Consider the following 21,237-nt stretch of genomic DNA (forward strand, 5'->3'; position numbering starts at 1 on the left):
TGCGCACTTGATTCCCTTAGCTGATCTCACCCACAACCAAGAGTTGCTGCAACCCAAAATCGCAGACTTGGTAATAAACAAATCTGTCTCACACAGAAAAGTCTATCAAAGGATAAATCTGTCTACCACAGAAAAGCCCTAGGTTTTTGTTCCGTCTTAAGATATAAAATCAAGGTGAAAAGGAACCAATTGATAATCCGGTCTTATATTCCCGAAGAACAGCCTAGATTAATCAATCACCTCTCAAAAATCCTTCTTGACTACACAAGTGGTTTGTCGAGGAATCACAAACAGTGAGACGAAGATGTTTGTGACTTATTTATCTTGCCTATCGGATAACTCTCACGATCTCAAGTCAATCAAAGATTGTAATCGTACGATAGAAGATGCAAGATCATATCACACAACTACGATAAAAGTAGTATCCGCCTGGCTTATCAATCCCAATGAAGTCTTTGTGTCGTTAACCTGGTTTTAGAGAAGAAAACCAAAGGTTAAAGGAGAATCGACTCTAGCGAGCGCACTAGTATCACACAGACGTGTGGGGATTAGTTTTGAACAATGCTAGATGTCTCCTTTATATAGCCTTCAAATCAGGGTTTTTCCTTAGTTACAAAGCAATCCATATTCACCGTTAGATGAAAACACGATTTAGATTCAAGCTAATATTTCTCAACCGTTAGATCGAAAACTTAGGTTGTCACACACACTTGGGTAGACGTTTACTGGGTTTGTGAAAATCGTTCCCAAACATGTACGTGTATGTTGGTTCTACATAGTAACCCAAAAGGTTAACCATATGAGCAATTCATATTAACCTAGTTCTTCTTCATCATAACTAGTTCAATTGACTCAAATGAACTAGTTAGAGAGTTGTTCAATTGCTATGAGATCTTATGTAAGTACACAAGACACAATTGAAACAAAGATGATTCGATTCGATGAATCAACTCATAAACTTTATACCCACGGTTTGCATAAAGCATTCCTTAGTAATTTAAGTTTCATGTTCAGAGCACATCTTTAGATCATAACCACTTAAGCTCGCAAACAAGTTCGCGGACTTAAGGCAAACGACTGAGTTTTCCAAACTCAACAGAAAATCTCGGCAAAGAGACTTCCGTCAGTTCGCGGACTAAACACGCAAATGAGTTTTTGGAGAATCCCAGCAGAAATTCTCGGCAAGAGAACTTCCGTCAGTTCGCGGACTGAGTTCGCGGACTTGGCAAAGCCAATTCCTCTGGTTTCTCTCAATCAACAAAGTTCGAAAACTTCGGATTAATGAATACATGGTTATGTAATCTAAACTCTCATTCCAATCATTGAGACATTCTCAGAGGACGTTATATAGACGTTATTCACAGACCGTTTCACGTCAGAGCAATTCTGAAAGTGATTGAAACTTTTCATGACTTTCGTCACTAGGTGAAGATAAACTTGATCAAAGCGAAACGCTTTACCAATACACGATTTCGAGAAAAAGATAAGTAGTGAATACTCAGCTCGAAATGTCAAATGTGTATGATCCAGTCTATATAGCGTACGACTTTTTGTCTCATAAGAAGTAGGAGATAAAATAGATAGACTTTTGAGTGATAGATAAGTTCAAGTCTCCACATACATTTTTGTTGATGAAGTTCCACGGTTCCTTGAGTAGATCTTCATCGTTGTATGATGAATCCCCATGAAGTCCTTGAGCTCGACTACACTTTTCTATCCTAGTCCGAGACTTAGCTATAATAGACTACAAAATCAAGACTCATAGTTTTGATCACTAACATTGACAAACATGCTTGATATAGCAACGCATGCGAGGTCGACCGAGCTATGCTCTAACAACTTCTATTTTGCAGAAGCTAAATACATGTGTAGCTACTAGTTACACATGCTAACTAGATGTGTAACTTATAGATACACATGCTAATTGGATAGGATAGAAAGTATAAGTTTTTTTTTTGTGCAAGCTCTTATGGAATGGGATATCATGCAGATTTGATGACACTGTAAATTGTAACAATAATAGTTTAATAAGATTGGTTTGCATCTACATGAGTTTGAACCTAAATTTTTTTATTATTATTTTGAATATGTGTAGCTGGAGTTATACCTTCCGTTGTAGCAGGAATCGAGTTCATCAAAAGAATTGTAAGTCTATTATATCTTCTTGTTCAGTATAATACTGTGATGTTAACATTATGCAGTTAGGTTATAAATTCCGATTTATATTAGTCTGTTGCTAAACCGCAACAAAATGCGACTGAATCTGTTCAATAAATGCATGAGAATCTTAAGAATGTAACATTTAGGATTGGTGATGAAACCGAAATTTCAATCTATGCTTAGATTGGGGAAGGGAATGAATGATCAGGTAATATTTCCTTTCTAGAATTTAGCAAGCTAGATGTTGGGAGTATTGTTTATGGTTGTTGCTACGGAAATGTGAGTTTCATCTTATTAATCTCCCTTTTGAGGGCTTGTCTTCGTTACACCTAATGGCATATCCAAATGTTACACATGTTAATGAGATGTGTAGTTTCTAGTTACACATGCTAATTGATGGGATATAAAATTAGGAATGTGTAACTCTCATTTGTACCAGTCAAACGCATGTGTAACTCCTAGTTACACAAGATAAGATAAGTTATCAAGTTCCTTTTTGTGATATTTGTTATTCTCCTTGTAATTGTTCTATAATATTATTTCATTCTTTTTGTTCATCCAATTTAATCCCATGGATGTTTATTTTGTTGCAGATATGGAAGCATTTTGTAATGAGGAAGACAAGAAGGGAAGGAGCAATCTCGATTAGAGGATTTTGTGGCTCATTTCTAGGATTTCGTTTTACATATCTAGTGTTCCAACTCGTTTATTGTATTTAATAACAACTAATTAATAGATAAACAGAGAAATTATTGTAAATGAATATTAAAGCAATACATGTATTTTTTGTATTTTTTTTCTTCTGATGTGTCACTTGTGGTTACACATGCATATATGCATTTGTAACTTGTGGATACACATGTCATATGCATGTGTAACTTCTTATTACACATGCCATATGGATGTGTAACTTCTATGCATCTGTAATTTTTGGATACACATGTCGTATGCATGTGTAACTTTTAGTTACACACTTCCAGATACACAACATGAATGTGTAATTTTTATGCATGTGTAACTTCCAGATACACTTGCAATATGCATGTGGTCGGAGGTGGTGGTGGACGGTGGTGGTGAGCGGTCGGTGGACGGTGGTGGTGAGCGGTCGGTGGCGGTGGTCGACGGTGGTGGTTGGTGGTGGTAGGTGGCGGTGGTGGTGGTCGGAGGCGGTGGTGGTTGGCGGTGGTGGTGGTGGTCGGAGGTGGCTGTGGTGGTCGGAGGTGGTGGGAATATCATCACATGATATTTTAATAGTTTTGGGCCTAGATTTAAATTTTATTTAATTATGGGCTTGACAATATGCATAAGGGTACCAACGTCTTTTAATAACTTGGGCCTAGATTTAAACTTCTTTTAATTAAGGACCTCATATTATGGTTATCCATGGGTTAAGCCTTAGCCTAATTTTCCCTTTTCCTATATTCAGGCACGGAGCTGTTAAGGGTCTAATGGGGACAGTAGTCCCCACCGGGTTTTGTGAATTTAACTAAATAGATTTAGTAGTCAGGTAATTTTAGTACACATGGGAAAACATTCATGGAGAAATAACAGAAAATTGCTAACTCCGTATCTTCGATACTATCAAATGGTTAGTTGGCGGTAGCTTTTCTATGTAGGAAAGAAAAAAAAGAATTAAATGGTTAAAAAGCTCCAAATACTAGCAAATTCCAGCATCAGTAATAATTCAGAAAAAGAAAAGAAAAAAGGGAACCCTTTGATAACATGTTTGTTATACTGTGTGTTCATGGGTTCTGCAAATTCATATATATACGGTTGAAAATGCAAAACGTGTTAGAATTTAACAAATGTTTCAACGTGTTCACAACCCAGAATGTAGCTAAAGAAAGGTGAAAAAAAACTGCGGCCTCCGGCCGCCTAACTGGATTTAAATCATTACTGTCGGTATATAAATTTGTCCCTCTAACCAAAAGTTCTAGCTCCATCCCTGCCTATATTATTCGGGCCGGGTGTCCAACGAGTGGGTGAGGTACCACCCACATCCAACCCGTAAAAATAACCGATTTTAAAAATCCACCCACGTCCAATCCACCGAAACACGGGCGGATGTCCACACGCTAAAATTCGGGTTGGGCAGGGTGAAATTTTCACCCGCGGATATGGTTGTTTTGCTCACTTAATGAGAGACACATTTGGTAACTCTCTTATCTTCCACTGTCCACCCTTGAGGATATCGTATCCAGTCTAGACAACTAACTTCAAATCCTTGTCTCTCTAATTGATCCTCATTTCTGCATTCCATAATGCAATCTCTAGGGTTTTCACCACTTAATTCCCTAGGAAGTGCTAAAGCAACCCCTAAAATTCAGAAAGAAATAAGCAGAGACCCATTGAGTAGTTTAAAGCTACTGTCTTTAAAATTCAAACCTTGTTACAGTACTCGATTTTACAGAGTAAGTAAAAAAAGAAAATCAGTTGTTGTCTTAGTTCTTGTTTATGCTTAATGTATTGATCATATAATGGGGTTTCTGAAATGGGTTTTTGAATTTTGATTCAGAATTCAAGTATTCAAATGTCAGGGAGTAATGAAGAAGAGGACTTGACAAAGCAAATGAAAGAGATGAATGCTGCTAAAAAGAGATGGGACGCTCTGGTATTTGCCAACACATTCAGTTAAGACATTAATAATTAGTTTCTTTTTTTTAACTACCCATTTATGAAGCCAATTAATGGAGAGTTGGCGAAATCGATTGATTGGTTCATTTCCATTTCCTGCGTTAAGTTTTGTGTTCAATGTGTTATCTTGTGGTTTTGAGGCTCACCATAAATAGTCAGGTTTTGTAGATTAGAGAAGAAAAGGTAAAGTCTCTTACACCAAGGGAAGCTGGGTATGCGATTCAACTGTCTTACAAAACCCTCCTTGACGTTCGCCCATCATTTGAGCGCAATAAGGTGAGCTTTTCTTCACATTCTGTGTGTAGGTTCTTATTTACCCTCAGAGAGTAAGATGTTTGCGCTCAAAATGAATAAAATCAGAGGCAGTAATGTCTTGGTAATTGATTGTTTTTGAATGTTATCTATTCTCTTAGAATAGCTGAACTGGATGTTGTGAGTAGGGTCTTACTCATTCTCATATTGAGTTTCTATTATACATTTGAAGAAATTGTTTGCTTTGCTGTAATGTTGTAAAGAATGTACCGTTTTTATTGCTTCCAGGCATGGGTTAAAGGCTCAACTTGGATTCCTATATTTGATGTTGATAGCAAATTAGATGCTGGAGCTCTTTCCAAAAAGGTTACAAACTTCTTGTTAGGTATATATTAAACACACCCTATTTTTTCTCCAAGTTTTCGTACACTTCCCCGTTCCATGTCGTCTCCACATCCTCATTCCTTGAGCACACTATCTTTTCTCCATGTGTTCCTCTCAACTTAGTAGGTCTCAACTATTTCAACGAATTCGAAAAGATTCCTATTTCACAATTCAATCATACATAGCAGTGATAGTTTTTCAAGTGATTCCTGCAATTAGAGTTCTTCTCAAGGATTTGTCTAGGTTGTCATTAGCATCATGAGCTTGTTGCTTGTACTTTTATGTGTATATAAGCTTAAAGGAAGTGATTTATAAACTCCTTGTTAATCATCATAGTTTCTTTGGTGTTTGGAGGTTGGGGAAATACAACTGTTTATAAGTGGTTTGAATTTGTATAGGGGGTTGGTGGAGTGGCATACCTACACTATCCTACGAAAAGTATGTTCAATGAATCTTACTAATCTACTTTTCTTGCATAGTTTCTTGTGATTACTCATTGGCACTGTTAATAAACTGATTTACTACAATATTGTAACAGTCAATTCATATCAAGGGTCGAGCAGCAATTCCCAAAAGACACTGACCTTATTGTTGCATGCCAAAAAGGATTGAGGTGAATAGTTGTAAAACTGGTTGGATAGTTCATGTATATAGTGTATCGTATTATTCACTTACCTAGGTCATAATGATTCCACTTGTGGGGGATTTCTTTTTGTTTGTATGTCAAACTCCGGAAGGAGCATTTATTTATAATGATAAGGAAACCAAAAACTGGAGGGGGCGATAAAGCCAAGACCTGTACAAGTAATTATATTAATAGCTCGACATGGAGCTGTTTGTCTTGTGATTTTGCCCAATGATTTTTCTGTCACTAAATCACACTGTGTGAGTGGAGCAGATCCCTTGCTGCCTGTGAGCTACTGTATAAAGCAGGCTATGAAAATATTTTCTGGGTTCAAGGGGGTCTAGAGGCTGCTGAAGAAGAAGTAAGCGCTTTTCATTATTCATCTATCAAATGCGTTCCTCATACCGAAAGTTTTAGCTTACAAATTTCACATTTGGCGCAGGATTTTGATAGAGAAGGTCCTCAACCATTCAAATTTGCTGGAATTGGTGGTGTTTCAGAGTTTCTTGGGTAAGGCATCACATTGCACATGCACTTAGCTCATTAATAATTTAATATGAAGAGACAGATGAGATTGTTTTAGTGTGGATACCTAAACTAAGCATCTAATTTGTGCATAACCTTGATCATTTGTTTATGGATTCTTTCAGCTTATTAGTTCATATTTTGTTATGTTTTCCTTCGATGTTTTCAGTTGGACTGATCAGCAACGAGCGGCAGCTGCCAAAGATGGCTGGGGTTCCCGAGTAATTTACTCAGCCCGTTTGGTATGAACCTTAAAACTGTTTCAAGAGAAACCAATCTAAATATGAATCCGTTAGTCTCAAAATGTATTCTCCACATATCTAATTTTACCATACGCTTTTGTACAGATTGGGCTTTTTATCCTTGCAGATGGCTTGTTTATTGGGGTTCAGCAATTGACTCACTATCTTCAGGAAATAAGATCTTCTTAAACCAGCAACAGAAAAGATCAAAAGAAACTTATAATGAAGCTACCGAGTCTGAGAGTTGTATGTTCTTTCTTCACGTTGTCGTGACCTTAAGTCTGTCAAGAGATTCTTGGGAGGATCTCAATTTTTGTAATTAAATTAAGCCCGACTTTACGGTTTTGTTTGAGCGTCTATGCAGTTTCAGTTACGTATTGTGTTATCTTGTTTGTTGCATAACTCTTATCTTATTCTTAGAGCAAGCATTAGGGTCGGGAGGGATTCCACCCAAGAGGAAAAAAACAGTTATTGTTATGGTTGTTCCTGCACACACAGCGGAATCATGGTTATCCATAAGGCATCCATCATCCTGCTCATAGCCAGTCCCATGTATCTGTTGTGATACCAACTCCACGTTAACCTACACAGTTTCTGTATTTAGAACTACTATAATTAGTTGCTTATTTCCTTTATTAGATGGATGTTCAAGAGTTATTAAAACTCTAGTTCTTTACTTCTTATGCACGGCTTTGAAGCTATAAATAGCCTGGCCAACTATTAGTTTCGTTATCAATTAATACAAAAACAATTCTTTCTTAACCTTTGTCTCTTAGCTTCATCACAGAGGTGGCTAACGCCAAGTCAAAGGGTTTTATCCTGATTCTCTAAGTATTTGATCCGATATCATTGTGTTTTGGTGTTGGGTCATAACACCTGGATCAGAGCGGGTTTGATCAATCATCAAATTTTCACCAATTTTTTTTTAGAACGATGACTTATTCAGAAAACCTACAAAGTGTTCAAGACAGTCTTACAACTGTTGGTCAAAAACCTGATACTCTCGTTACTATCATTAAACAATAATCATGTTCATGATGAAGAAGCGCGTACTAGGAAGAAAGCTGAAGATAAACAACTGCGTGAAGAAGATCGTGCTACTCGGAAGTTAGATTTATCTGGACATACAACAGAATTGTCACGAACTCTGACAACAACTTTAACTACATCTTTGGGTAATACTTTACGCGACGTGTTCCGTGAATTTATGCCTCAAGCCAATCAGCGTAACGGTGCTCCTCCACCACCTCCTCCACCACCGCCACCTCCTAATGGTGGTAATGACAACAATATTCGCGATGCGTCAATCAGTCTGAAATTTCCCACTTTTGATGGTGATGATCCATATAGTTGGATATTCAGTGCAGATCAATATTTTAGTTTACATGTTGTGGCTGATAACCTCAAAATGGCCATTGCTTCTGCCCATCTCAAGGGTGATGCCAATGCTTGGTATCGTTGGAAACGAACCACAGTTAATGTAATTACTTGGTTGGAGTTTTGTTCACTTGTTCGTGCTCGTTTTTCTTCTACGAAGTTTGTAGATGCTCGCATGGGAATCAACATAATTAAACAAAAAGGTACAGTCCGTGAGCACATTTCTGAGTTCGAAAGATTGTTGAATTTTGTCACAGATTTTCCTGAGGATCACTTGATCAATTGTTTTATTCATTCACTCAAACCGGATATTGGTTCCATGGTTAAGCTACTTGAACCTCAGACATTGACGGCGGCTTTCACAAAAGCAATGAATCAAGAAGATGCCTTGTTAGCCACCAATTCTACACCCAAACCTTATCGTCCTCCACAGCTTAGGTCTCCAACAATTGATGCTTCTATTCCATTAAGAAAATCCAATTTACCACCTGGAGCTAAGAGACTTACTTGGGAAGAACAAAAAGAAAAACGAGAAAAAGGCTAGTGTTTTAATTGTGATCAATTATTTACTCCTTGACATTTGTGTTTGAAACCAAGATTGTTAATTTTGGATGGGTCTCCAGATACAGATGAGTGTTTTGTTGAGCAGATAGATGATGCAGTTGTCAAAGAACGAGCCACAATTTTTGAGGAAACACCGGAGCCAACACTTTCTTTTCATTCACTAACGGGTTCTCCTTCTCCCAGGACAATGCGCATCTCAGGTTTCACCAAAGGAAAAGCATTAACAGTCCTTCTTGATTCGGGTTCTACTCATAACTTACTTCATCCACGGATCGCTAAACAATGTGGTTACCCCAATTCTTTCTGGAGATGCTGCCTTACGAGTAACAATTGGTGATGGTGGTCAGATAAGTACTCAGGGTTTTTGCTCTAATATTCCACTTAAATTTCGGAACTATGAATTTACTTCTGATTTTCATCTTTTACCAATTAGTGGATGTGATGTTGTGCTAGGCATCCAATGGTTACGCACCTTATGTGCAATTTCTTGGGATTTTACAGCTTTGACTATGCGATTTCGTATTAATGATTCTGACATTATTTTGGTGGGAAATGATTCTCCCACAGTAATGATGTTAGATAGTTCTTCCATGCAGCGTTTATTGGATAGAGAGCATTATGGAATTTTGTTCCAATTAAGTGCATTCAATGAAGCTACTTCTACACCTGCTTCTGTTTTAGCACATGAAATTCGACAGTTAATATCTACATATTCAGATATTTTTGAGACGCCTGCTTCCCTGCCTCCGTCACGATAGCATGACCATCATATTCCTTTATTACCAGATTCTTCACCTGTCAATGTTCGTCCTTACCGTTATCCACATTTTCAGAAGAATGAAATTGAGAAGATAATTTCAGAGTTACAACAAGCAGGACTTATTCGACAGAGTTCAAGTCCTTTCTCTTCTCCAATTTTGATGGTTAGAAAGAAAGATGGCAGTTGGCGTATGTTTGTGGATTATCGTGCACTAAATAAGATAACCATAAAGGATCGTTTTCCAATTACTATGGTCGACGAACTTTTGGATGAACTACATGGTGCTTGTATATTCACAAAGTTGGATTTACGTTCTGGTTATTATCAAATCAGATTGTTTGTCCCTGATATTCACAAGACTGCTTTTCGAACACACGATGGGCATTACAAGTTTCTCGTCATGCCATTTGGTCTTTCAAACGCACCAGCCACTTTCCATATTTTGATGAATCACGTATTCACGCCGTATTTACGAAGGTTTTTGCTTGTGTTTTTTGATGATATATTAATCTTTAGCAAGAGTTTTTCTGAACATATTGAACATCTGAAAACTATTTTTGAGATTTTACGTTCTCATAAGTTGTTTGTGAAGGAAACAAAGTGTAAATTTTCTCAGCCTTCTGTGGGGTATTTAGGCCATGTTATTTCATCTGAAGGTGTTTCAGTGGAAGATGATAAAATCAAGAGTATTCTTTCTTGGCCTATCCCTAGTACAATTAAAGAATTACGAGCATTTTTGGGTCTTCCTGGATATTATCGCAAGTTTGTCAAAAAAATTGGCACCATTAGTCACCCCTTAACTCAACTATTGAATAAAGATGCTTTTAATTGGACTGATGCTGCTACTTCTTCATTCAAACAACTGCAACATGCTCTCACTACTCTCCAGTGTTAATATTGCCAAATTTCAGCAAATAATTTTATCTAGAGTGTGATGCTTCTTGTGGGGGTTTAGGTGCTGTGTTAATGCAATCTCAGAGACATATTGCTTATTACAGCAAACCGTTATCTGGTAAGAATTTGAATCTTTCTATTTATGATAAAGAAATGTTGGAAATTGTGTCTACTGTTCAGAAATGGCGACCATATTTAATGGGAACACACTTCAAGATATACACATATCATAGGAGCTTGAAATATTTTTTGGATCAAAAACTATCATCCATGGAATAGCAAAAATGACTATCAAAGTTATTGGGTTATGACTATCAAATTATTTTTCGCAAAGGCAAGGAGAATGTTGCTGCAGATGCTTTGTCACGTTTGTCATGTCCTCAACTAGCTTTGCTATCTACACCTATCTTTTCTGGTGTGCATGATATTGTAGCTGAATGTCATCAAGATGATGAATATGCATCACTTATTGCTGAATTGAGTGTTAACCCTGGCTTTAAACGTAACTATACTTACATAGATGACATTTTAGGATATAAACAGCGCATTGTGGTTGTTTCTTCTTCTTCATGGTGTTCAAAATTGCTTGCAGAATTTCATGCAACTCCATTGGTGGGTCATTCAGGTTATTTAAAAACTCTCAAAAGACTTCAACAAAAAATTTATTGGAAGGGTACATATGAAACATTCACTTAAATAATTCATTGATCATTGTGACATCTGCCAACGCAACAAGTCTGAATCAGTGTCTCCTCCTGGATTATTAAACCCTTTTCCAATACCTGCTGATTTATGGCTTGATATTTCGATGGATTTCATTGATGAGTTTCCTTTATCTGAAAGAAAAGGCTTAATTTTGGTTGTGGTTGATCGCCTCTCCAAGTATGCTCATTTTATTGCTTTATCTCATCCATATTCTGCTAGCACAGTTGCTGAAGTATTTATACGAGAAATAGTGCGCCTTCATGGAATGCCAAAGAGTATTGTCAGTGATCGAGATGCGATATTTATGAGTAACTTTTGGACAACTTATTTTTCCTTACAAGGTACCCAATTATGTCACAGTTCAGCTTATCACCCATAATCAGATGGTCAAACTGAAGTTACTAATCGAACTTTAGAATGTTACTTACACTGTTTTGCTGGTATGAAACCAAAAGATTGGTTTAAGTGGCTGTCATGGGCTGAATGGTGGTATAATACGATCTTTCATATTTCTATTCAAATGACTCCTTATGAAGCTTTGTATAGTCGTTTTCCACCAACGATTTTATCCTATTTACCTGGCTCTACACCAGTACATGATGTTGATCTCAATCTCCGAGCAAGAGATCACACTATTAAACTCTTAAAATCACAATTGCTTGAAGAACAGACTCGGATGAAGAAATATGATGATTCTCATCGTACAGAAAGATCTTTTCAGATCAATGATTGGGTTTATTTGAGACTACAACCATACTGGCAAACTACTGTGGCAAGCACATCTTTTTTGAAGCTTTCTCCTCGATTTTATGGTCCTTTCAGAGTTCTGGAAAAAATTGGAAGTGTGGCTTATAAGCTAGAGTTGCCTGCAAAAAGTCGCATTCATCCTGTTTTCCACGTTCTCAACTAAAAAGAAGATTAGGAATGACTGCTAATGTAGTTGCTGTTTTACCAGATATCATTGACTATGACAAATGGGAGACACCTGCAGTTTTACAGCGTAGAATGTACAAGAAATGTCATAACGCCGGTACACAATGGATAATACATTGTAAAAATCATCCTGAAGATGAAGCCACTTGGGAGGATGCTGACGAGATCATTGTGAGATTTCCCACTTTCAAGACTTGAGGGCAAGTATGTTTTCCAGGGGCGTAGGATGTTGTGATACCAACTCCACGTTAACCTACACAGTTTCCGTATTTAGAACTACTATAATTAGTTGTTGATTTCCTTTATTAGATAGATGTTCAAGAGTTATTAAAACTCTAGTTCTTTACTTCTTATGCACGGATTTGAAGCTATAAATAGCCTGTCCAACGATTAGTTTCGTTATCAATTAATACAAGAACAATTCTTTCTTAACCTTTCTCTCTTAGCTTCATCACAGAGGTGGCTAACCCCAAGTCAAAGAGTTTTATCCTGATTCTCTAAGTATTTGATCTGATATCATTGTATTTTGGTGTTAGGTCATAACAGTATCTTTTTTATAGAATCTAATGTGCTTCGATCTTGGTATTCTTGTTGCGTTTGTTTGTGTTTGAACAATTTGTGATGATAACATTTGTACTTCAACTGCATCAAAACACCAATTTTCAATTTTTAAAATTTTCAATGACATTTTCATCAACCTTATAATTCAAAGATCGGAACACATCGCATGTACTAAGTAACTAGGCCACCTAAAAAAAAACTTATACATGGTAAACTCATAAAAGCCACCTGAATTTTTTTTCTCAAACATAGTAGTAAAAAAATTCTGGAAAATCTTATGATAATGTATGAATGAAGAAATTTGTCCAGCTAGGTAGATGGGCACACTCAGTTTGCTACTGGGAAAATGCACTTAGCGCCATAATATATGACTCGGGAAAAAAATATGTGTTCGAACATCGCTCGGTCCAACACAAAAGTGTTTCTATCTCAACCTTGTTGTCAATGTTAGATGTACAAAATTATATCTTGGTTTCTAGTCTACTGGCGTGCTAAGATTAGAGCATAATAGTTGAGTATCAGATATCATTGAATACTCTCGTAGATTGAAAGACCGAAAAACAAACGACGTTTGCGAGAACTTCATTAACAAAGAGGTATGTGAAGACTGGCATATCCTATTTACTCATTGCGTATACCATTATATATTATGAGATTATGTCGTATGATTTTATAGTAGAAATATTGCAAAGGAGAAATTTCGAGTTTAAGCTTGTCTTATTTGAACTCTCGAAATATGACTCGAGCAATGGATGTTCATAGATCTCTATTATTTTTTAGCAATCTTATTCTAGAACAATTATTTTTCGCAAATTATTTTTGTTTAAATTGGTCTTTGGAAAATTTCCCAAACAAACAGTCCACGTACCGTTTAAGGTACGCATACCTAGTATTAGTTAAGTTGAAGTTCATATACATTATGTAAAAATGCAAACTTATTCATGAATTCGAAAATTTGACTTAAAACAAGAAGTATTGTTTAAACCATACTTATATTTTTAATTCATCAAACTTAATTAAAACTTACTTTTAATTAGACTTACATTTTTATTAAGAAATCAAAAAACAAAATAAAATTAAAACTACAGTTAGACTAAAATTGAGAATTAAGAAACTAATTAAATCAACATAACTTAAAATAACAAGACTGAATTATATTTGGGCAAGACCTTTAAGGTCTCATAACAAGTTCCATATTGGAAGTCTTTTCTGAAAATGTGGAGCCACTCTGCCTGACACCTTTGTTCAAGGTCCATCATGGTTTCACCACTCCTTATGTTTTGACCGACTTGCATTACCTGAGCAACACGCAAACTTCCTTATTGATTAATATGAAGCGGCCGCTCAACCCGCTCACATCACGATTATAGAGGTTCGTGGTTTCTTTTTGAAATTTCTTGAATATGTTTTGCCACAAACTGAAACCTTGTTGTTGTTTTGCCACAAACTGAAACCTTGTTGTTGTGTACCATAGTTACAATCTCTAGAAAAATAAACATAACTCCGGCAGATGTATTCATCTTCGGCGGCAATAAATTTTGGACCTCAATTTCTTATTCTTCAATATTGCACATTGGGTCGGTCAACTCATCTTTGATTTTCAGAGGCACGTTGGTTTTTTATGACCTCAGCCATGGTAAAATTCGTATGAAAAACTATAAGAGTTTTGAGAGGCACGGAAGAGGTATGAAATAATGAGAAGTATGAAAGAGGTGTGAGTTGAAATGAGTTTGAAATTGAATATTTATAAAGAGATAAAATTATGATTGTTGGGTGATGAACTACAGAGTGACTACATTAGCGTCGAGCGATAGTTTGAATGTCGTTGGCACTGTGCTGGACATTGAGCGATGTAAAGACTAGCGAGCGATGGAGTCCCTATCGCGCATGACTAATTGGTATATCTTCCACGTATCCAGTTATGTTTACCACTTTACCATACATACTCGTAGTGGGTGCAAAAGTGGAAAACTATGCATTATATAACTTGCATAGGAACTGGCACCATAGGACGCCCCTTATCCACATTCTAGACAATATAATACATGTAAACCCCTTCAAGAAAAATCGGAAACCCCAAAAGCAGCTTTCAATTAATTTGCCTACCAATTGGATGGGGGGAATATTACTTGATTATATCATCAAATACAACAATGATCGATGATAATGTAGACTTATTTTGTTATTTCCAACCTTTTAATTGTAATCCCTTAAAGCTAGATTGACTGCTAAAACTAAAAGCCATATCTTATACTTATGCTATTTCCTCTGGATATTATAACAATCCTTTATTTTCGGATTGTAGTACCTTCCAAAGGTACAAAATCACTCAGGTTGAACTCTTGAATGGCTAATTTTCTCTCATATATATTCGGTTTCAAGAAATATATATATATGTCATGTGAGACTATCATAAAACACAACTTCACTTTTTAAGCAGTGCTGCCCCCCGCGGCCACGCGGGACTTCTTAATAAGCTAGCAACTCCTCTATCGTCGAATGATCTTACTGAACGTCTGATTAAATATAATTTAGTTTTTCCAGTTAATAAAAACTGGTCCTTTTACTTTATTTTTGTTTCATCCGACCTCTACTATAATTTTAATAGTGCTTTCTCCGTCCCATAATAGGTAACCTAGTTCAAGTTTGCACAATTCTTAAGCCAAGGAAAAGAGAGGAGTATTTTTAAATATTTTTTTATAATTATACCCTTGTGGATAATAATTAGTAAAATTTATAAATGATTTACCTCTCAAACTATACCACAGATAGGGCTGCACATGGTTCGGTTTTTATCGGTTTTTGGCAAAACCTAAACCGAAACCAAAGTACTCGGTTTTCCAATAATGAAAACCAATGAAACCATATAGCATATTCGGTTTCATTGGTTTCGGTTTCTACTCGGTTTTGTTAAAAACCATACGGTTTTTGGTTAACCGAATGATTTATAAACAATAATGTGCCAGTGCTTTATAGTTTACACAAACAGTACACCCAATACTACAAGCGGCAGAAAAGTTTACTGACAACATATCAGAGGCATAAATGACGAGCAACTAAAATGACTGCAAAAGGCTTTAACTCGAATAATCCTCCTAAGAGTCCTAACCATTCATTAACTACAATTCATCAGTGTGAAAAGATTCATTCTGCTATGGTCACTATTAATCGGTTAACCAATTGGGTTTTGGTTCGGTTTTGAGATAAAACGTAAACCGAAACCAATACTTTTGGTTATCTGAAACCGACAACCATTAATAAACCATAGCAATGTGGTTTCGGTTCGGTTCGGTTTAAAATCTTCGGTTTCGATTTCGGTTTTCGGTTCTGGTTCGGTTTTGTGCATCCCTAACCACAGATATTCGTAAATTTGAAAAGCATTTTAAAACACATACATAACGAATATAAACATGACTATCAAATTATACATATTTCTTATAATAACAATAATCAATCAAAATGGTAGTTTTAGAAATATCCCATTGTTTAATAATATAGGTTACCTATTAGTGGGAACATGAATAGGTAATACCTATTATTCTTTTAGTTGACAAACCCAATCCCCCTTGGTTACTTAATTATTTTGCTGGACCAAATAACATTTCAGTTACACGGCTCTCTGTGGGAACGATCTTTACTACCGATATATTACTATTTAATTAGTAGGAAGTATCTTGATTAATTTGTTGCACATACGACACGCATCAGTTAGTAATATTGATTTGATCTTGTTTCCATTCCTAACGTATCTTTCAAGTCGTGCTATGTTGAAAACATAACATGCGAAGCTGTATATATTTGTATACAATACTCTAGTGATTAGACTTGCTCATAGCATTATGATTAGAGTATCAAGGAAAGGGAAATCATGTATAAGATATAGGTGTTGATTTCATCCTAGGAAACCTTGTATTATTACATTGGTTTAAGGAAGTAGATTTATGAACTTGTTTTCATAATCGAAAGGGAAATCATGATTGGTCTTGTTCTTTATTGAATATCTTTTGGATGATCAATGAAAGTTGACAAGGTAGAACTTATTGAAAAAGCGGGGGTCTAACAACCACACTCAATATTTCGTTTAGCAATCTGTATGGACAAACTCCAATATACTTTCAAGAGAATCAACTAGACAGTCAAACTCAATCTTAAGAAAAGTATATCCAAGAGTTGTATCTCAATTTCTCAAATCAATCCGAAATCAAACTAATAGGAATTTGCGAGCCCGATTGAATATAAAAAATAACTTGGACGGTATCAAAAACCAATATCCAAGTGTCAATCAATTTAATCAACAACCAAAGGTTAGATTCACAATTGATTGAACTTACGCACAACCTGTGATATTTCAATTATATAAACAAATATAATGCAGAATTAACTAACTAATACTCCCTCCGTTCCACTTTAGATGATGTTTTTGGAGTTTTCACGTAGATTAAGAAATGGAGAGAGATATAAAAAAATTCTATTTATGCCCTTGAGAAAAGTCTTCAAGCATTAATTGTTATTAGTGTGTTTAAAAATAAGCTTATGGTTCCAAGACAAAATGTGAGGGCATTGATGGTAGTTTTGTGGGCAAAAAATGAAAACTATCAAGTACTGTGGAACAAAAAAATAACCCTAAACACTCATCTAAAATGGAACGGAGGGAGTAATATTTTCCGGAGGATATAATTGCTGGTAATTAAAATATATATTATGAAAATCATAATTAAATGCTTTTCAATATTTTGGTTCGGGATCACCTTGAACATCAAGGAATATCTTACATCTGTGGGATCAAGAAGATCTATAAGTACCGTTGGTGGGAAACTAGATAATTGCAGTGTTATTAGTTTTCGATTGATTTGATTGACTAACGGTTGTTGAAACTTTGATTGCACCTAGTTTGTTTATTCTTGAGAATCTTCTCTTCTGATATAAGATTCACTCAAACTAGATTGAAGTATTGACGGGATCTTTAGAACTTTTTGTAGATCTAAAGACATCTTGTGATAATCCATTGTTAACAGACTTCGTTCTGTGTGTGATTGATCACAAGAGATTCAAGTGGTGTTGTGCAGGTTATTATTGAAGATTAAAGAAGATTTGAAGACGAAGAAGATTTCTTATTTAGTTTTCATATCTTTGTGTGTGCACAAACCTTGATCGGCTGGGATCCAACTAGAATCGGATTTATTCGATTGATTAGTTGCGTGAGATCGGCATTCTCAATATATCTCTTTGAGATTTATTTATTGGATAGATTTATCTAACCAGGCAAAGGAGTTTATTAGATTAAATGGAAGAGCCTTTGCATATGACTTGAGATATCTTTATCTTCAAAGAATCAAAAGAGTTGTTACCAAACAGATTTATTGTTACTTTACTGTTTGGAACGTAGGAAATTCATCACTGAATTTCCTATCTAGCTGAGTAACCGTTATACTGCCAAGTCTTGTCTAGACATAAAGCATGCCTTGGGCTTACTGAAAAGACGAGGGTACCCAAATACACCACAATCTTTTTGTTTCAACCTATAAGTCATCTTACCAAGTCTCGGATTAGGATAGAAAGTGTAGTTGAGCATTAGACTTCAAGGCGTTCATCGATTGAAGACGAAGAAGTACTAAGGGGAGATTGTGGAACTTCATCAACAAAAGGTACGTGGAGACTTGAACTCATCTATCACTCAAAATTCTATCTACTTTATCTCATATTTGAGACAAAAGTCGTATAATAGTGTGTAGTTCACACTACAAATACATATGGTTTACGGATCATTATGTAAGGGGGATGTGACACCCCAACTCTTAACCTGCTTAGCTAATAGGATTAAAAACCTAATTGAAGCATCCAAAACTAGATTACCGATCCAAAGAATCATAATTACAAAAAAAGTGCTACTACAAACCCAAATTCTCTGAGATTATAAACGAAAGTCTCTCCAGTGATATGAGTATAATAATATGTTATTTTACAGAGAAAGAAAGAATACATATATAAAAGATAAACAAACATCTTCAGTTCACTAAGACTTTACGCTACGGAAACGAATATCTTCACGCGCACCATTTCTTCTGTTTACTGAAACTGAAGTGGGAATGAGTGAGCACATCATCCCAAAGGGGTGCCCAAAGGAAACAAATAATATTCAAGTAATCACTAAAATGCATCACAGCTCTTACCATCAAGACCATATAGTTAGACAATCAAACATAATATGCGCACGAGTGAATTCCCCAAAATAGAATAGTATATATAATATTCAACCGAAAATCAATCCATACTTCTAATCTTCAACATTCCCCACCTTATAGAGAAAACCTATCTCTCGACTAAAAGTAAGTACTGCTCATACTTTCAATCGCGACAAAATATAACTCAGTTCAAATGAGTTCGAAGCAATAAGAAACGAAACACATACCTATATGGTTTTCTACAACTAAAATTTAAAATTTGTAGTTCTAGGTTCAACTATGCTAGTTTAGATTCTAACAAAATAGGGAAGTCTAAGTTCCACACACTAACTTTCTAGTTCAAGAAATCAATGGTTGTAGATATATGTAAAGCTACTCAATAAGTTTCGAAATGAATTTGGGATCTATCAGAACAATTAACCTCACTAATTCTTCAGTCTTGGATGGACTACGTGTAGAAAAACTATAAACTACTTATTCTCTAAATCTCTGTTAGCTTTTATAATATAATTGGTTCAACCAACAATTTTTTTATACTTCATAAAATGTACACACAACAAGAAAAAACAAATAAATCATCCAATAATCTTTTAGTTCTTGATAGTTTTTAGTCATTAAGATTTATCTCACAACCCATCTGAATTCTAAACTAATCTAGTTCACTAAACTGGTACTAGTTAACTTCTATTGTTGCCCATGAAAGATCTAATAGTGAGATCTGATACCAACTTGTGACGCCCCAACTCTTAAACCTGCTTAGCTAATAGGATTACAAACCTAATTGAAGCATCCAAAACTAGATTACCGATCCAAAGAATCATAATTACAAAAAAAGTGCTACTACAAACCCAAATTCTCTGAGAGTATAAACGAAAGTCTCTCCAGTGATATGAGTATAATAATATGTTATTTTACAGAGAAAGAAAGAATACATATATAAAAGATAAACAAACATTTTCAGTTCACTAAGACTTTACGCTACAGAAACGAATATCTTCACGCGCACCATTTCTTCTGTTTACTGAAACTGAAGTGGGAATGAGTGATCACATCATCCCAAAGGGGTGCCCAAAGGAAACAAATAATATTCAAGTTATCACTAACATGCATCACAGCTCTTACCATCAAGACCAGATAGTTAGACAATCAAACATAATATGCGCACGAGTGAATTCCCCAAAATAGAATAGTATATATAATATTCGACCGGCTTACCCCGACCTACTATGTAGTATTCGACCGGCTTACCCCGACCTACTATGTAGTATTCGACCGGCTTACCCCGACCTACTATATATATAAAAATTAAAGTGCGTAATATTTAACCGGCTTTCCCCGGTCTACTAAAAATGTAAAGTGCGTAATATTCAACCGGCTTTCCCGGCCTGCATAGAACATAACAAGAAGCCGTGGGGAAACACGGTCACTCCTTGCGGGGGATTCACACAACACATATTACACACATATTTACATTCATTGCAAACAATGTACATACTGATATTAAATACACATCATGCTCGCAGATAACGCAAACTTAATAATTACAAGAAGGTTACAGAGTTCCCACCTGTTCTGATGACAAGCCATGTCTTCCTCAAGATCCGCGATCCACTGGTTCGTCTTTTGAATCAAACGTTGTTAATATAGACTAACTGTTAATCACACAAGCATTCTAAGAAATTAGCCAAAAGGCTCATACAAGATTCCTAACAAGTATATCTAATGGTTCTAAGCCCATTTATGGTTCTACACATTTTTGTTATCTATCTTTAGCATAGCTAAGGTTTACAAATTGAATTGGATTTATTCTATAGTCCATTAACTACATCTTATGAATATCTACAACTTTGTAGAGCAAGTCAAGGGCTATTTCGGACCATAAGAGGTACAAAATGTCAAATACGAGAAACTAGTCCTAAGCCCAAGTCCAACAAACCAGCCCATTAATCTAAGGCCTGGTCCAATAAAATCCACTAACGGTCACTAATAGTCCACTGGTCAACAGACAGTCAACGTTTGAAGTCAAGGTCAAAATCCAGTCAAAGCCAAATGTCGGGTCAACAGTCTAACTCGGTCAAGATAGGGAAACTCGTCGAGTTAACTCAGTCCACAAGACTGATTCATGTGAGTCAAAACTACAAAAACAGGTCAGACTGACTAAGTTCAGTCAGACAAGCCAAAGGTTCTCACACAGTTGAGACACTAACCACAGATCCACTTCAATCTATACAATACATCATTTCATTCATATTTAAACAAACTTCGAAATCAATTTACAAACATAACTACAGCCTACCTGCAATAACAGCAGTTCCAAGCTTTTACAACAAACACTAACTGCAGCGCAGCCAGCCCTGCACCTCAAGTATCCAGTCTAAAACAAAACTCAATGCTGGTATCTAAATATCTACTACTTCATTTCTTATTCATCAAACCTAA

General features: G+C 35.9%; 1 protein-coding gene across 2 annotated transcripts; it reads left to right on the forward strand.

The window, feature by feature from the left end:
- The first annotated feature begins 4,313 nt into the window (after positions 1–4,313).
- On the forward strand, positions 4,314–7,207 carry LOC113347182 (rhodanese-like domain-containing protein 11, chloroplastic). 2 transcript variants are annotated; one of them, XM_026590783.1, is made up of 10 exons: positions 4,314–4,571; positions 4,676–4,771; positions 4,963–5,070; positions 5,335–5,431; positions 5,829–5,868; positions 5,969–6,043; positions 6,329–6,416; positions 6,498–6,565; positions 6,750–6,822; positions 6,928–7,207. In XM_026590783.1, exons 1-10 carry the CDS (start codon positions 4,422–4,424, stop codon positions 7,009–7,011), a joined length of 879 nt encoding a protein of 292 aa, XP_026446568.1. In that variant the 5' UTR covers positions 4,314–4,421; the 3' UTR covers positions 7,012–7,207. The 2 variants fall into 2 exon arrangements, with proteins under 2 accessions (XP_026446568.1, XP_026446569.1); XM_026590784.1 differs by having other exon boundaries at positions 4,434–4,571; positions 4,676–4,790.
- The last annotated feature ends 14,030 nt before the right edge of the window (positions 7,208–21,237 follow it).

Source organism: Papaver somniferum, chromosome 2 (assembly GCF_003573695.1).
Source record: "Papaver somniferum cultivar HN1 chromosome 2, ASM357369v1, whole genome shotgun sequence".
In the NCBI taxonomy this organism is placed as follows: Eukaryota; Viridiplantae; Streptophyta; class Magnoliopsida; order Ranunculales; family Papaveraceae; genus Papaver; species Papaver somniferum.